We start from the raw sequence: 16,705 nt of genomic DNA on the forward strand, positions 1-16,705 counted from the left end.
TCTCTTGGAGAGTGTATCCTTTTTGGGTACCTTAGTAGAGGTGGGGGCCATCTCATTGTAACCGTCTCTTTTTAGTCAGTAAGGAGGCCCAGACAACTGATCCGTAAAGAAAAAACTTTTATTGCCAGCAAGATGCAGCTAAGACAACGGCTTAGTACAACTGCATGCCACGCCCCCTTTGCAGCAAACCTTTATACACTTTACAGCTCTTATCTTTCACACATGCGTTCTGGTTTTGCTGAACAAACAAATTACAAACTGCTGAATAAGCAAAAGCTAGCGTGGTCTTCAGGAGGTGTAGCTTATTATCAGACTATTGTTTCGTCATTTTATTGACAGGTTAGACATTTGCAGCGGCGTTCGTATTAATACAATACAAATTATAATTCCAAAATGGAGTTACGTTTCACTAAATGTTAGTGCGTGAGTACGTCAGTACGTATTAGGTTCCGTTTGCGTTGCAAATGTTAGTGAATCAAGATGGCTGTGCGTTTCACTGCGGGGATGATGAGACGAGAAGCGTCTTCGCGGTGCAGTCTTCAAGGGTTCATGGAATCGAACTCCTTCATTCCCCCCTTTGATACTTCAACGTTGTTGAAAGGTAGAAGTATCATTAATAGTTGTTGAGTAACTGAAACGAGAAGCAAAAATTAATACATAATAGGTGTAAGGTGGACCCTAAGAGGTTGCCAGGTCGTTGGTTTCTTCACGGGTTTGAGACGGATGGACTCTATTGGTGTCACCCCCCCTTTGTAGCCCGGCTTACCCTAGCAACCATGTGGTCCAATGGGATCAGTTACAGTTTAGTGTCAAAATAATCATTTTCGTCATCAGAATCAAATGTGACATCAGAATCGGATGATTCTTCAGAAGTAGGGAAGGAGGAGATAGACACATACTTTTTGATCATCATGACATGAGCAGCTGCTCTGCGATCAGCTATGGTTTCAATCATGGATCGTAGATTTCTGAAAATGAGAGGTAAACAAAGAGGGAATAAAATGCAAGATAAAATAAAAAACAGCAGAGGGAGAAGAATATCTTTCAGTCCTGGAATTGAAGTAAGCCAATTTGGTAAGGACCCCGTCCAGTCAAGGACACCGGTCCATGTCTGAACAGGAACATGGGTCAGACGGATCATCCGATCAGTGATCTCTTCGATGACTTTACTCTTATCATCAATCTGTAAACAACAATTAGAGAGATTAAATTTCCCACACACACCTCCTTCTTGAGCTAGGAGGTAGTCTAAAGCCAAACGGTTTTGGTATACAGCTGTGATGATTTTGGTGTTCTGCTTAGCAAGGATATTGAGAGCCAGTGCCGAATCATTGGTCAGGAGTTCCAACACTGCTTGCAGTCGGATGATGCGGTTTAACATATAAATTGGAGTTCTATATCCATAAGAACCATCCTCAGCCCAAGTAGCAGGGCCATAATATTGTACAATTCGTTCAGGAGGCCACTCCTGATCTGACCAATCTCCAATAGAAACTTTTGTAGCTCTACGACGTTTACTTGGCTTTATAGGACTGTAGACAGGCACACCTAGGGTTTCTCCAGCGGTGATTGGTAAGAGGAAAAAACTTGGCCGAATGGTGGCCAAGAAACAGGTGCCGTACCAGTTGAGTGGTAACTGCTCATAAGCTCTTCGGCCACAAACAAAGTAGTATCCATCTGGAGCAGCGAAGAGAGTGGTGGGCACCCCAGCGGCAGTCCATGTTTTGTTTAAGGTTGATTCAGTCCACAGGGTCGTGGGCATAGTCAAATTCTCCGTTTGCCACCAAGTGAGTTTGGTTAAGTTGGCAGTGAGGACCCCTGTACATGGTGAATTGCCAACAGAAGTGGTATAGATTCGGGAATGTTGTCGTGATATACATTGTCTGCCAATAACATCTGTTTGGAGAGCCCACTCGTATGGATGCGTCTTTCGTTTGTAAGATATAGTTGTGTTTAAGTGGTCGAGGTCGGTTTGGAAGACCTCCTTGGCTTCCCACGGCCATTGCTCTCCTGTGTGTGTGCCTCCGCAGACAAAACAATTCTTAACTTCGAGAGAGAGAGCTATGTTCTCCGCCAGATTCACAAACATATTCTTCGCTTGATTTGAAAAGGTATGCTTCTTCAATTCTTCTGATGCGTGGGATATTTCATCAAAGAAGGATTGGTAACCAACCACAGTGGTCTGATGAATAACTGGTCGAGGCTTGTCTCTACGCTGGGTGATCGTGATGTAAGTCATTGGGTCTTTTCCAGTTCCGTCGATGCCAAATCCCCAAGTATCTTGCCAGGGGGAACCTTCACCTCGTATGGGCCATTGTATGGACACAATATTACCAGTTCCTGCCGTCAATCTGCCAATGCCGTGGCAACCATGATAGCCTCCTCCTGTGTAGTCACACACTAGAGCCCAACCCGACAAAATCAGGTCTCCCTGACACGGTATCCAACCAGATGGATTGGCGGCTCGGTTGTACGGGCAAAGGTACTTGTGGTTATGAACATAGGAGTTTTTCCAGGCTTGAGACCCGCAATGAAGTGCATTCGGATGTTTGTCAATTGCTTCGCATGCGTCAAAGGTGATGGTAACGCTTGACCCACTTCCCATGAGAATTTTAGTTGAGTTGATGTAATATAGGATTCCCTTGCCTTCGGGAATTATAGTGGAAGTATAGCTCTTTGGCAATCCAGCAGTTAGGGTGATGTTGTAGTACTTTGGAGTTGTTGGCGTGTGACAAATGACTTTGTCACCCTCTAGACACCGGTGAAAAGACTGATATCCTTGAGTAGTATTTAGAGCGCATGCAGGTTGCGTTGCACAGGAAGTGGGTGGCTGAGATTGGTGTATGATGGTAGAGACAACCTGGAATCCATCTGGAGTTGTGGTACGGATTAATTTGATGCATTCTGAGCAATTTTTGCTTAGTGGTAAAATAAGTGAAGTAGTTGAGGAGCAGGAGATCAGTAGAATAAGTTGTAGAAGACTGTATCTCATGGCAGGAGAGATTTAGTAACCACCTTATGCGTTGCCTTGTTAGTAGTTCAGTTGATTGATTCTGAAAGGAAGAAAAATGTATAGGTTAGTACCGTTGTGGCAAAGTACTAGAGTCAAAGTCATTTACCCCGGATTAATTTGCTGTCTGTAGTGGGTGAACTTTAACTTGTTGTCCCCTATCCTGGAGACCTGCCAACTGGAGGCAGCAGGTTTCAAGCGGGTCCAGTGAATCCACGAAGGGCATCCAGAGACCTTGACAGCAGTAGGAGTAGTTAATAGCACTGTGTATGGACCCTTCCATCGTGGTTTGAGGAAATCTGATTCATCCCAGTCCTTCACCCATACAGAATCTCCAATTTGAAATGGATGGGTCGGGGTTAGCAAGACAATCGGTTCAATGTCACAGGTGTAATTCTGGATGGCAATGACTGTGTTATATAGCCCTTTGAGCTGGTTGTTAAGGGACAATTCCCCTTGTATCTGTAGTGATTCAGGAAAAGAAGGTAGAGGTGGAGGTCTTGCATACATCATTTCATATGGGGTAAGACCGGACCTTCTTGGACTACACCGTATATGCAGCAAGGCTAAGGGTAGGATATCTGGCCATTTGATCTTTGTCTCTTGGCATAGTTTAGCTATCTGATTTTTCAAAGTTCTATTAGCTCGTTCAACGGCTCCACTACTTTGTGGTCGCCATGCGCAGTGCAGATGCCATTTGATACCCAGAATTCGACTCAGCTGTTGGATAACTTCACTGGTGAAAGCTGGTCCATTGTCCGAGTTTATCTGCCTTGGTAATCCGTAGCGAGGTAAGATTTGGTGAAGTAGCAGAGACACAATTTCTTTAGCAGTCTCAGTTCGTGTCGGTGTGGCTTCGATCCATCCAGTATAGGTACAGACAGCCACCAACATTGCTTTATATCCTTTAGATGGAGTCATGTGAGTAAAGTCGATTTGGCAAACTTGAAATGGTGTTGTCCCTCTTAGAATATGTCCAGGTATAGGACCAGGTCCAGTTCTAGGATTATTTCTTGCACATGTGATACACTGACTGATAGCATGCTTTGTTAATTGTACGATTTTGTTAATGTAGTACGTTTTTCCCAACAGTTTTATTAATGCATCTCGACCAAGGTGGGTTTTGTTGTGGGCTTCTTTGACAATAGTCCAAGCTAATGCTTCAGGTATCCATATTTTGTTATCTTGCAGTATCCACCAGCCATCACGGTTGTGGAACTTCTCAGACTGTGCCCACTCATTCTCTTCCGTTGAATAGGTAGGAGTTTCTGTTGGGAATTGTAGAAGTGGATAGGTTGTAGCTGAGGTGTATGGTATATGGGCACGGGCTGCTTCTTTCGCTGTTTTGTCTGCCCATTGGTTCCCTTTAGCCACGGGATCTGATTTTCCTGTGTGGGCTTTGCAATGCATAACAGCTACCTTTTGTGGTGCCCACACGGCATCTAGCAATTGATGTATTTCGGATGCATTGGCCAATTGCTTTCCTTCGGCGGTGAGGAATCCTCGCTCTTTGTAGAGGGCTCCATGTACTTGGATGGTGAGGAAAGCATATTTGGAATCTGTATAAATATTCACAGTCTGTCCTTCTGCCAATTGCAGAGCTCGAGTGAGAGCGATTAGTTCAGCTTTCTGTGCTGAGGTCCCGGGAGGTAGGGATTCAGCTTCAATGATGTCATCTTCAGAGACAACAGCATAACCAGCGACCCGAATTCCATCAATGACTTGGCTACTTCCATCAGTAAATAGAGTCCACGCTCCCTGCCAGGGTTGATCCCTCAGGTCGGGTCTACTGGAATGTATTGTAGTCATGACTTCTTCACAATCATGGGCAACTGGTTCAGGTGCCGGCATAAGAGTGGCCGGGTTCAAGTTTTTACTGTCTTGTATTTGAATTTCAGGCGTTTCACATAGCAAAGCTTGGTATTTTACAAGACGTGAGTTAGTCATCCACTTTGGTCCATGCGTTTCTAGCAATCCTTGAATGGTGTGAGGAGTTGTTACGTTCAGAGTTTGACCAAAAGTTAATTTGACTGCTTCTGGAATGAGTAAGCATGCAGCCGCAATGCTTCGAAGACAACCTGGCCATCCTTTTGCAACATTGTCCATTCCTTTTGACAGATATGCAACAGGTCGTTCCCATGAGCCTAGAGTTTGAGTCAATACCCCAATGGCCATTCCTTTCTTTTCATCGACGAATAGATGGAATGGTTTCATTACATCTGGTAACCCTAGAGCAGGGGGTTCAATCAAGGCATCTTTCAGTTGTTGTAAACTTGTCAGTTCTTGGGTTTCCCACTGAAAAGGCTGGGATTCTGCCTCCTTTCCCCGCAACTTGTCGTACAGGGACTGGGCAATGACAGCGTAGTTAGCAATCCACAGTCTACAGTAGCCTGCAGCTCCAAGGAATGCTCGGAGCTCCTTCTTGCAAGTGGGTACAGGTTGACCTCGTATTGAACTGGTACGGGATATTCCAAGACAGCGGGTACCTTCCCGAATTTGGAATCCCAAGTATTCTACTTCCAATTCACAAATTTGCGCCTTCTTTTTACTTGCACGGTATCCTTTTGAGTACAACGTCTTTAACAAGTGGAGTGTGGCTATAGCACATTCGTGATACGTGTCACGAAACAACAGAAGGTCATCCACATATTGTATGACTGGCCCATACGTGACTTGGTACATCTTCAAGTCTTTTGCCAGTTGCTCCCCGAACATCGTGGGTGAGTGCTTAAATTCTTGCGGTAAGCGAGTCCATGTGTACTGCTGCTTGATTCCAGTTTGTGCATTTTCCCATGTGAAGGCAAAGATCTTCTGGCATTCTTCAGCTACTGGAACGGAGAAGAAAGCATCCTTGAGGTCAATGACACTGTACCACTTGGATGTAGGGGAAACTTGAGCCAAGATTGAGTATGGATTGGGTACGAGAGCTACTAGATCTGCTACTTGATTGTTCACTTTCCGTAAATCTTGTACAGGTCGGTAGTCAGAAGAACCGGGTTTCTTTACGGGCAGCAAAGGGGTGTTCCAAGCAGATCGGATTCGTCTGAGAATACCCAAATCATACAGTCTTTGCAGATGTATCTGGATTCCTTGCCTGGCCATATATGGAATGGGGTATTGAGGTTGATTGATCACCTGTGCATTCTGTTTCATCTCGATCCATACTGGGTTGGCGTCGATGGCTACTCCTCCTGGATTTTGCTCGGACCATACTTTGGGCACGCTATCCATTAGCTGTCTTCGTTGTTCGTTCAGAGGAGTATTCACTAGGGATGTGAATCGTTTTTCAACGATTAAAATTATCGTCCGATAATGTTTATATCGTCTTAAATCGTTATAGAACACGATACAATAGAAATTCTAACGATTTATCGTTAAAAATCGTTAAATCGTGTTAGTGCGCACTAACTCGAGTTAGTGTGCACTAACTCCCCGTTAGTGCGCACTAACTCGATTTAGTGCGCACTAACTGAAAATGATACAAATAAACACTTTCCAGGTCACTGAAGGTCAGTTAGGAATGAATATGTGTTCCTATTGGCTGGCTGCCCTCTTATCTATTGATGTTACCAAGGTTACCACTGAGGTGATGGTTGGGGGGATGGGAAATGGAACTGGAAACTAACGAACACCAACAGAAAATGAAACAAAGTGTTCACACTTCCCAGGTCAGTAAAGGTCACTTAGGAATGAATATGTATGTATGTATTCCTATTGGCTGGCTGTGCTCTTATCTATTGATGTTACCAATATGGTTGGGGGATGTGAAATGGAAACAGTTGGAAGCTTGACAAAAAAAGTAATGTAATGATCAGCACTCACGTGACTAGAACTTGTTTGTTTATTATTTTTGTTAGCAGGCACCTGAAATGCTAGTGCATGTTGAATTTGCCAATCACTGTGCATTTTAGAAAGGTGGTCCTGGCTGGAACTGTACACAGTTCAAATATATGTAATTGATTGTTGGTAAGTGTATTTTTTAAGTAGCCACACTGGCACCAGTATGTTTACTTTTCCTCCTACTTAACTCACTAGCTCAGCTTTGTAAGAAGGGCTTCTCTGCTTGTGTGTTGTTTTTGTTTGGTGTGAGGAGAGCAGAAACATCAGATCTTTATTCAATCTACTACAGTCATCTCTTACAGTGCCCTATCCCTATTAATACCAGGAGTGTTGTGATCTTCCTGCACACAGTGCCCTAACCCTGATACCAGTCTGAGACAGCTCCCTCCCTGCATTACTAGTGAGAGGCTGGCTTCACAGACAGGGGGGAGCTGCCTGACCCTCACTCCTGACTTCCCCCATGTCCCAGCTAGTGAATGGTGTGTGGGTGAGGGGGGGGGGGGGAGGATGGTGAAGTCTGAGACAGCTCCCTCCCTGCATTACTAGTGAGAGGCTGGCTTCACAGACAGGGGGGAGCTGCCTGACCCTCACTCCTGACTTCCCCCATGTCCCAGCTAGTGAATGGTGTGTGGGTGAGGGGGGGGGAGGATGGTGAAGTCTGAGACAGCTCCCTCCCTGCATTACTAGTGAGAGGCTGGCTTCGCAGACAGGGGGGAGCTGCCTGACCCTCACTCCTGCCTTCCCCCATGTCCCAGCTAGTGAATGGTGTGTGGGTGAGGGGGGGGGGGAGGATGGTGAAGTCTGAGACAGCTCCCTCCCTGCATTACTAGTGAGAGGCTGGCTTCACAGACAGGGGGGAGCTGCCTGACCCTCACTCCTCCGGGGTATTGTGATCTTCCTGCACACAGGGCCCTATCCCTGATACCAGGGGTGTTGTGATCTTCCTGCATGCAGTGCCCTATCCCTATTAATACCAGGAGTGTTGTGATCTTCCTGCATGCAGTGCCCTATCCCTATTAATACCAGGAGTGTTGTGATCTTCCTGCATGCAGTGCCCTATCCCTGATATCGGGATGTGTGCAAGAAGATCACAACACCCCCGGTATCAGGAATAGGGCACTGTGTGCAGGAAGATCACAACACCCCCAGTATCAGGAATAGGGCACTGTGTGCAGGAAGATCACAACACCCCTGGTATTAGGGATAGGGCACTGTGTGCAGGAAGATCACAACACTCCTGGTATTAATAGGGATAGGGCACTGTGTGCAGGAAGATCACAATACCCCTGGTATCAGGGTTAGGGCACAAGTTCTAGTCACATTGACTGATCACATTACTTGTTTTGTCAAGCTACCAACTGTTTCCATTTCCCATCCCCCATATACTGTCAGTAGGAAACTTGGTAACATGAATAAATAAGAGGGCAGCCAATAGGAATACATATTCATTCCTAAACTGACCTTAACTGACCTGAAAAGTGTCAAATTGTATCATTTTCAGTTAGTGCGCACTATCTCCCAGTTAGTGCGCACTAACTCCCGTTAGTGCGCACTAATCGGAAAAAACGATTTTTAACGATTTTTTAACTAAAAAATCGTGCCTAAGACGATTTTCTTGCCCTGCCACACGATTTCTATCGTTAAGACGATATGGAAAACGATTCACATCCCTAGTATTCACTTCATATCGATGTTGGGTGATTTGTTCGACAACGGGGAGATGTAGCCTCCATTCCTCTTGGAGTGGACAAATGAGAGAGACTGGATTATCGGCAAAGGATGCCTTGATTTCACCGGTGGGTTCAAATTGCAGGGTGGCTCTTAATTTACACAGGAGGTCTCTCCCTATCAGTGGTACTGGGCACCCTGGCACGTAAAGGAATTGGTGGGACACTAATTGTCCTCCTACTGTAACCTGCCGTTTCTGGAGGAAGGGAGCGATTAGTGGTTTTCCAGAGGCTCCAACTATGGAGATATTTTTCGACGTAGGTATAGTGATGGCTGTGGTCATCACGGATCTTTGCGCTCCCGTGTCTAGCAATCCCTTAAATGTTTCAGCCCCAACTTTTATTTCCACCAGGGGGTCAATGGGAAGTGCTCCCCTGTCTAGTCATGCTTCACTATCTTCGCCGGAAGTTTCGCCCACGGTCATCTGCCATCCTGGTTCCTTAAGTTTGGACGGAGTATCTCCTTCCTGCTTTGCTTGCAGGGACTCCGGACACTCAGCTTTCCAATGTCCTTCTTGTTTACAATATGCACATTGATTGGTTCCCAATGGCATTCTTCCGCCTCTAAGCGATCCTCCTCTATTTGCTCGTCCTCTTGGCGGCCCTCTAGAGGGCGATCTGCCCCTTCCTCGGGGTCCGGGATACCCGTGATATTGCTTGGACGGGTTCCCGAAATTAGTTTCTTCCAACGCTGCGGCTAACAAACTGACACTTTCTCTTAACTTCCTAGTTTCTTTCTTTTCCTTCCTGTCTCCATCCGGTTCTCGGTTTACATAGACTTTATCGGCCATGGCTTTTAATTGGCTAATATTCATTCCCTCGAACCCTTCCTGTTTTTGCAACTTCCGGCGAATGTCTGGGTAAGACTGTCCAACGAAGCTCATTACTATAATGGGTTGATACTTGGGGTCCTCTGGATCAAATGGGCTGTATTGGCGATATGTATCCATTAATCGCTCCAAAAAGTTTCCAGGGGACTCGTCTTTCTTCTGCAGCACATCTTGGATTTTGCCCATGTTTACAATTTTCTGCTTTCCTTTCCTTAAGGCTTCAAGAAACGCGGTCTGATAGGCGGTGATTCGTTCCCGCCCTGCCGCGGTCTGGAAATCCCAGTTAGGATCTGCAGTCGGGGCTAAGTCCCTTACTACGTCTTCGGGACGCCCATCTGATCCGGCTCCTAATCGGGCTGCCTCTTCCATGTTTAATTGTATTTGTCGGCGTTCTTCAGTGGTAAAAAGAATGGAGGCTAGATGCCGAACGTCAGCCCAGTTGGGGTTGTGGGCTGCAAAAATGCCCCATAAAAAGTCTATCATCTGTTCTGGCTTTTCAGCGTATGATGGCCCAAGCTGTTTCCAATTGAAAAGATCGCTAGATGTAAAAGGTATGTAAGTAAATAATTTTATCGTTTGCGTAGTGCGATGTTCGTTTTCTTCAGTCGGGACTACAGGAACTACAGTTGATGTTTCTCTAATTGGTAATTGCAAACTTGCTGCGGCTTGGGTTTTACTGCGAGTTCCATCGGCCACGGACGGCTCGCTGCCGCTTTCTATCTTTGCGGTTGCCGCTTCAGGTGGTTCTTCATGAGCCGGTGCGACTCTAGGATCAGCTTGCGCATTGGAGGGGGCTTGAGGGTTTGGTGGCGTAGGATATATGAGGGGACAACTAGGGGCATATGGTGGCGGCAAGATAATTTCAGCGTCGGGCACTGCTGCGGACGGCAGGGGTTTAATTTTTTTTTCTGGAGTCCGTGAACTCCCTTGCACTACAAATATGGCCGCCGCAGATGACGCATGCTCTTTAGGTTCCAATATGGCCGCCTTTCCCCTTCTCTTCCGGATTGAGGACTTCCTGTCCTCCATCTTGCGTACTTGAGTTATCATTACAAGGGCGGCTCCCTCTACTAGCTTTTTTGCCCACTTCGGAGGATTTTCAATAACTGCAATCCAAGCGGTTATGTACGGTATATCCTCAGGGCAGCCCGGATTCCCTTCTCGTATGACTATTTTCTGGACCCTTGTGGCCGTTTGGAAATTGAAAGTTCCTACTGGAGGCCAATTTACACACAAACTGGGCCACCTATGGGTGCATCGTTGAATCATTCCGGGCTTTGTACATTTATGTCCATCGAACACTTCACTATAGTGTTCCGTCATGACTTTTAATGGAGTCGAGCCGCCCCCTCCCATCAGGATAGAATTCACAGACAAAGAAGGGAAGGGAAGACGGATAGGTAAGGGGTCCGTATCCGTCAGACACAAAGGGTCACAATCGCCCCGACTAGGACGCGGTCAGCCCGGCCTAGAACTGCGAGGCCATTCACTCTCTTTCACACAACAAGAAACCTATTCCCACTAGCATATGCTTTACTTATTACTTGTACTTTTTCCTGTTCATGCGCGTGGTCTTCGGAACGGGGTTCCTACTAACACACTGCGTGGGGTGTGATCAAGGCCCCCTCGGTCCGCCGGGGATGGACCGGTTATTTCCTTAGCTAGCTATTCTTTACTTATTTCCATGTACCCATAATACTCGCCTGCAGGGGTCTTCCGATCGTCATGAAAGCCTTCTTCCCGAATCATCAACCCAGAGGTCCCAGCAGAATTTCTGTGGAACGGTCCCCTCAGAAACCTGATCGCTGAACTCAGCGGTGGCCACTCACCAGGTACGTCTGGGGGACTGCTCCGCCACCAAACTACCGGACCTTCTGGAGAGCTAAAATAGCGTCTCCGGGACCTCCTGGCTGGCTCGCCAATGTAACCGTCTCTTTTTAGTCAGTAAGGAGGCCCAGACAACTGATCCGTAAAGAAAAAACTTTTATTGCCAGCAAGATGCAGCTAAGACAACGGCTTAGTACAACTGCATGCCACGCCCCCTTTGCAGCAAACCTTTATACACTTTACAGCTCTTATCTTTCACACATGCGTTCTGGTTTTGCTGAACAAACAAATTACAAACTGCTGAATAAGCAAAAGCTAGCGTGGTCTTCAGGAGGTGTAGCTTATTATCAGACTATTGTTTCGTCATTTTATTGACAGGTTAGACATTTGCAGCGGCGTTCGTATTAATACAATACAAATTATAATTCCAAAATGGAGTTACGTTTCACTAAATGTTAGTGCGTGAGTACGTCAGTACGTTACTACGTATTAGGTTCCGTTTGCGTTGCAAATGTTAGTGAATCAAGATGGCTGTGCGTTTCACTGCGGGGATGATGAGACGAGAAGCGTCTTCGCGGTGCAGTCTTCAAGGGTTCATGGAATCGAACTCCTTCATCATCCCCAGCCCTTGCTTCATTCACCAGATTGCCCTGAGCTGTTCCTGACTGCTGGCACTAGTTACATATAAAGAAAAGCCCTGCTCTGGGCCTGCTGACATGCTGAACTACCTCCCATATAGCCTGACAGTCGTCATCAAAGGCTGGCTCAGTTTGCAGGTGTTGCCACATCAAAGAAGACATTTTGGACCCAGCCTTGCTGATTATGTCAGGCTAGGAAGGCAGCAGCAAATTTTCTGATGCACCACCAACTTCAGCAGTCACCCTATGCCCCTGGGATAGCCAGAATGAATATTTTAAAGTAACATTTGCATACATTACGTATCCTTTTGTATTCATGCAAACTAGCCTTTCACAAAACCCTGAATACCTTGCTGGGTCTTTCCTTTCTCTATCAGATACTGGTTTATGTAGGGCTAGTAGAGATGTGAATCGTGTGATCGATCGTCTTAACGATCGATTTCGGCTGGGAGGGGGAGGGAATCGGATCGTCGCAGTTTGGGTTTTTTAAATATCGTGTAAATCGTGTAAATCGAAAACCGGCACACTAAAACATCCCTAAAACCCACCCCGACCCTTTAAAATAAATCCCCCACCCTCCCGAACCCCCCCCAAAATGCCTTAAATTACCTGGGGTCCAGAGGAAGGGTCCCGGTGTGATCTTTTACTCTTGGACCTCCGTGCGTTGTAGAAATGGTGCCGGCGCTACCTTTGACCTGTCATATGACAGGGCAAAGGTAGCGCCGGCGCCATTTTGTTTTTTTTGTCCCCCGTCAGGAGCGTAGGACCCCTGCTGGACCCCTAGGGACTTTTGGCCAGCTTGGGGGGGCCTCCTGACCCCCACAAGACTTGCCAAAAGTCCAGCGGGGGTCTGGAACGACCTCCTGCAGTCGAATCGTGTTGCCGTACGGCCGGCGCCATTTTGCGTACGGAAAAACGATTCGCGGTAGGAGACAGGTCAAAGGTAGCGCCGGCGCCATTTCTACAACGCACGGAGGTCCGAGAGTAAAAGATCACACCGGGACCCTTCCTCTGGACCCCAGGTAATTTAAGGCATTTTGGGGGGGTTCGGGAGGGTGGGGGATTTATTTTAAAGGGTCGGGGTGGGTTTTAGGGTTGTTTTAGTGTGCCGGTTTTCCCGCCCTCCCCCTTCCCCCGATTTACGATTTTTTGACGATAAATCGGGGGAATTGTTATTATATCGTGGCTCTAACGATTTTTGACGATTTAAAATATATCGGACGATATTTTAAATCGTCAAAAAACGATTCACATCCCTAAGGGCTAGTAAAATGCTGCCATTGTCTGTAAGAAGGGCACCATAGAAACAAGGTAGGAATGCAACAACTTGTAAACACATAGCCAAAGGAAAGTAACATACTACTTACATTCCTCCAAATAAAATCTTGTTTCTTTTCATTTTAGTTTTAGGGGGGAAAGGTAATCTTTTCTTTCTTTACGTTCCCTCGGACATATTTCTTACATTTTCACCTTTGCTTGGGTGGTGTTTAAATTTGCATTTTGCTTGCTTTTAGGATTCAGGAGTTTTCAAGCTGAAGAATGTCCAGAAGCGATTACATTTATTTCCAGAACTACAGAGCCAGTATCACCATGTTGCTAAAGCTTGTCTCCAAGAATAAAAATAAACACAACTTTAATAAAAGATCCCAGGAAACCAAGAGTAGGATTAAATGGTCAATTTTCTCAGTGGAAAAGGGTAAATAGTGGAGTGCCTCAGGGATCTGTACTTGGACCGGTGCTTTTCAATATATATATAAATGATCTGGAAAGGAATACGACGAGTGAGGTTATCACAATTGCAGATGATACAAAATTATTCAGAGTAGTTAAATCACAAGCGGATTGTGATAAATTGCAGGAGGACCTTGCGAGACTAGAAGATTTGGCATCAAAATGGCGGATGAAATTTAATGTGGACAAGTGTGAGGTGTTGCATATATGGAAAAATAACCCTTGCTGTAGTTACACGATGTTAGGTTCCATAATAGGAGCTACCACCCAGGAAAAAGATCCAGGCATCATAGTGGATAATACTTTAAAATCGTCAGCTCAGCAGTCAAAAAAGCAAGCAGACTGTTAGGAATAATTAGGAAGGAAATAGTGAATAAAATGAAAAAATGTCATAATGCCTCTGTATCCCTCCATGGTGAGACCACACTTTTAATACTGTGTGCAATTCTGGTCACCGCATCTCAAAACAGATATAGTTGCGATGGAGAAGGTACAGAGAAGGGCTACCAAAATGATAAAGGGATGAAACAGCTCCCCTATGAGGAAAGACTAAAGAGGTTAGGACTTTTCAGCTTGGAGAAGAGATGGCTGAGGGGGGATATGATAGAGGTCTTTAAAATCATAAGAGGTCTAGAATGGGTAGATGTGAATCAGTTATTTAACCTTTCGGATAATAGAAGGACTAGGGGACACTCCATGAAGTTAGCAAGTAGCACATTTAAAACTAATCATAGAAAATTATTTCACTCAATGCACAATTAAGCTCTGGAATTTGTTGCCAGAGGATGTGGTTAGTGCAGTTAGTGTAGCTGGGTTTAAAAAATGTTTGAATAAGTTCTTGGAGAGGTCCATTAACTGCTATTAATCAAGATGACTTACGAAATGCCCTCTGCTATTACTGGCATCAGTAGCATGGGATCTTCTTAATGTTTGGGTAATTGCCAGGTTCTTGAGGCCTGGTTTGGCCTCTGTTGGAAACAGGATGCTGGGCTTGATGGACCCTTGGCCTGACCCAGTATGGCAATTTATGTTTTTATGTTATTTCTTTTATAGTTGAAATCCAGACTCATGGTTCTAAGAAGCTGATTATTCAGTCAAACGAAGGCACTTGCCCATTGAATAAGTTTTATACTGAAGCACTCTGTGACCTAGACCAGGGGTGGGCAAACCTTTTTGTACTGGGGCCAGATTACAAATTATCGAGTACAATGAAGGTGGGAGGGTGGGGCGGGGCAGAGCAGGACACATCAAGCCCTCGGCACAGCAATCAAATCTCCACCATTTGCTTCAGGCATTTTGGTATCCAGCAGGTTTAAGCCCCATCATTTTTTTTTAGCACCAAGGTGCCTCTTTAATCATGGATCACCAGTGTCTATCAAAATCAGAAAAGCCTTCAACCCAACAGGTACAAGGCATTTTCCCAACTAGCAGGACACCGAACCTCAGTCATAAATGCAAGCCATAAAGAATAAATAGTATGGCACAGACAAAAAAAAAAGAACTGGAAACTACTAAAAGCCAGACTTGTATGCAGTGCAATAAATCAAAAACAGAAATATCACCATTCCTCATAAAACAAAGTCAAGAAATATAAATCAATTATAACAGTGAGAAAACCATACTAATAAAAAGCATATTTCAAAACAGATGACAAATATGACATCACCTAATAATTAAGAATAAGAATAAAAAAAACTATAAAACTTTAAACATTTCCCCAAAATCAATAAAATAGTTCAAAACAGCAGACATATCAAACATCCAATAATTAAAACTAAGGATAAAAAAAAATCCCCCCCCCCCCACCTCCATACCTGGAAACCTTTCATTTCCAGTTACCCTGAGATTATAGATTTGGATTATTAGTAAGGGGAAGGAGAGGAGGATACACACAAATGTCCTCCTTTCTCTCTCATATACACACATGTTCATTCACACACTCATGCACCCTTCTATCCTCTCTTCTTCTCACTCCCCTCTTCTACTTCCTCCTTCCCTTTTCCCTTCCCTCTCACTCACCGTCAGTCATTCACCCTCCTTCCCTCTACCGCTCAATCCCCCTCACTCTGTCACTCACCCTCCCACTCAATCCCCTTACCTTCCCTGTCATTCACCCCTTACTTCCACTCACCCTTTTCCTTTGCTTCATTACCCTTCCTTCTCAGTCACTCACCCTTCATTCCTACTCACCCCTCAGTCACTCCCTTCATTTCTCTCCCCTGCCATTCCCTCTCAGTCACTCACTCTTACTCCCAATCACTCCCCCGTCACTCCCCCTCCCACTCAATCCCCTTCCTTCACTCACAAGAACATAAGATATGCCATACTGGGTCAGACCAAGGGTCCATCAAGCCCAATATCCTGTTTCCAACAGTGGCTAATCCAAGTCACAAGTACCTGACAAGTACCCAAACATTAGATCACAAGCTTGCTTATTAATTACTGTAATACCACTTTATGGATTTACCCTCTAGGAACTTATCCAAACCTTTTGCTTTAACCACATCCTCTGGCAATGAATTCTAGAGCTTAACTATGCACTGAGTGATTTGTTTTAAATGAGCTACTTGCTAACTTCATGGCGTGCCCCCTGCTCCTTCTATCTGAGAATCTCATTTTCAAATTGAACAGCCCTAACTTCTTTAGCCTTTCCTCATTCCCACTCATCCTCTGCTGTTTCTCAGTCTCACCCTTTCCTACTCATTCACTAGCCCCTCTCCCATCCACCCACTCACACATTACTTTCCCTAACACTCATCACCTCCCTCTGTCACTCACCCTCTCCTTCCCACGCATTTATGTCCCTTCCATTTTGCTCACTCACCATCCTCACCACTTTCACTTCCTTCCTTTTCTGTCCCTTCCAACGCCTCCCTCTCTGTTGCTTCCCTTATTCCCCTATTACTAATACTCACCATCCTTCACAGCAGCGCAGGGCCTCTCCTTGGTGGCGGAGGATGGGAACACCGCCAGCGTGCCAAGAAATGGGGCTTCTCCTTGCATTAAAATTTGCCAATTTTCCATCCTCCCTGCTCAAGCGTCATAAAGGGTGATAACTTGGCCATTGATGATGACGTTGGGCAGGCAAATCAGAGCATCAGC

General features: G+C 45.5%; 2 protein-coding genes across 3 annotated transcripts in view; one reads left to right on the top strand and one right to left on the bottom strand.

Annotated features, from left to right (window-relative positions):
- Positions 1-13,528, top strand: part of FAM186A (family with sequence similarity 186 member A) — a 160,105-nt gene extending 146,577 nt beyond the window's left edge. For both annotated transcript variants that reach the window (XM_029595003.1, XM_029595004.1), the window contains exon 8: positions 13,387-13,528. In XM_029595003.1, coding sequence (XP_029450863.1) covers positions 13,387-13,408 — 22 coding nt within the window. In that variant the 3' untranslated portion in view covers positions 13,409-13,528. The remainder of the gene's footprint in view (positions 1-13,386) is intronic.
- LOC115087606 (protein NYNRIN-like) lies at positions 2,565-6,254 on the bottom strand. Its single transcript, XM_029595005.1, has one exon. The coding sequence runs from the start codon at positions 6,239-6,241 to the stop codon at positions 3,116-3,118; it is 3,126 nt and encodes a 1,041-aa protein (XP_029450865.1). The 5' UTR covers positions 6,242-6,254; the 3' UTR covers positions 2,565-3,115.
- Positions 13,529-16,705: the final 3,177 nt, after the last annotated feature.

Source organism: Rhinatrema bivittatum, chromosome 3 (genome assembly GCF_901001135.1).
Source record: "Rhinatrema bivittatum chromosome 3, aRhiBiv1.1, whole genome shotgun sequence".
NCBI lineage: Eukaryota > Metazoa > Chordata > Amphibia > Gymnophiona > Rhinatrematidae > Rhinatrema > Rhinatrema bivittatum.

Coding starts and splice junctions, on each gene's coding strand:
- LOC115087606 (XM_029595005.1), bottom strand. CDS start 6,241: ATGGATAGCGTGCCCAAAGTATGGTCCGAGCAAAATCCAGGAGGAGTA.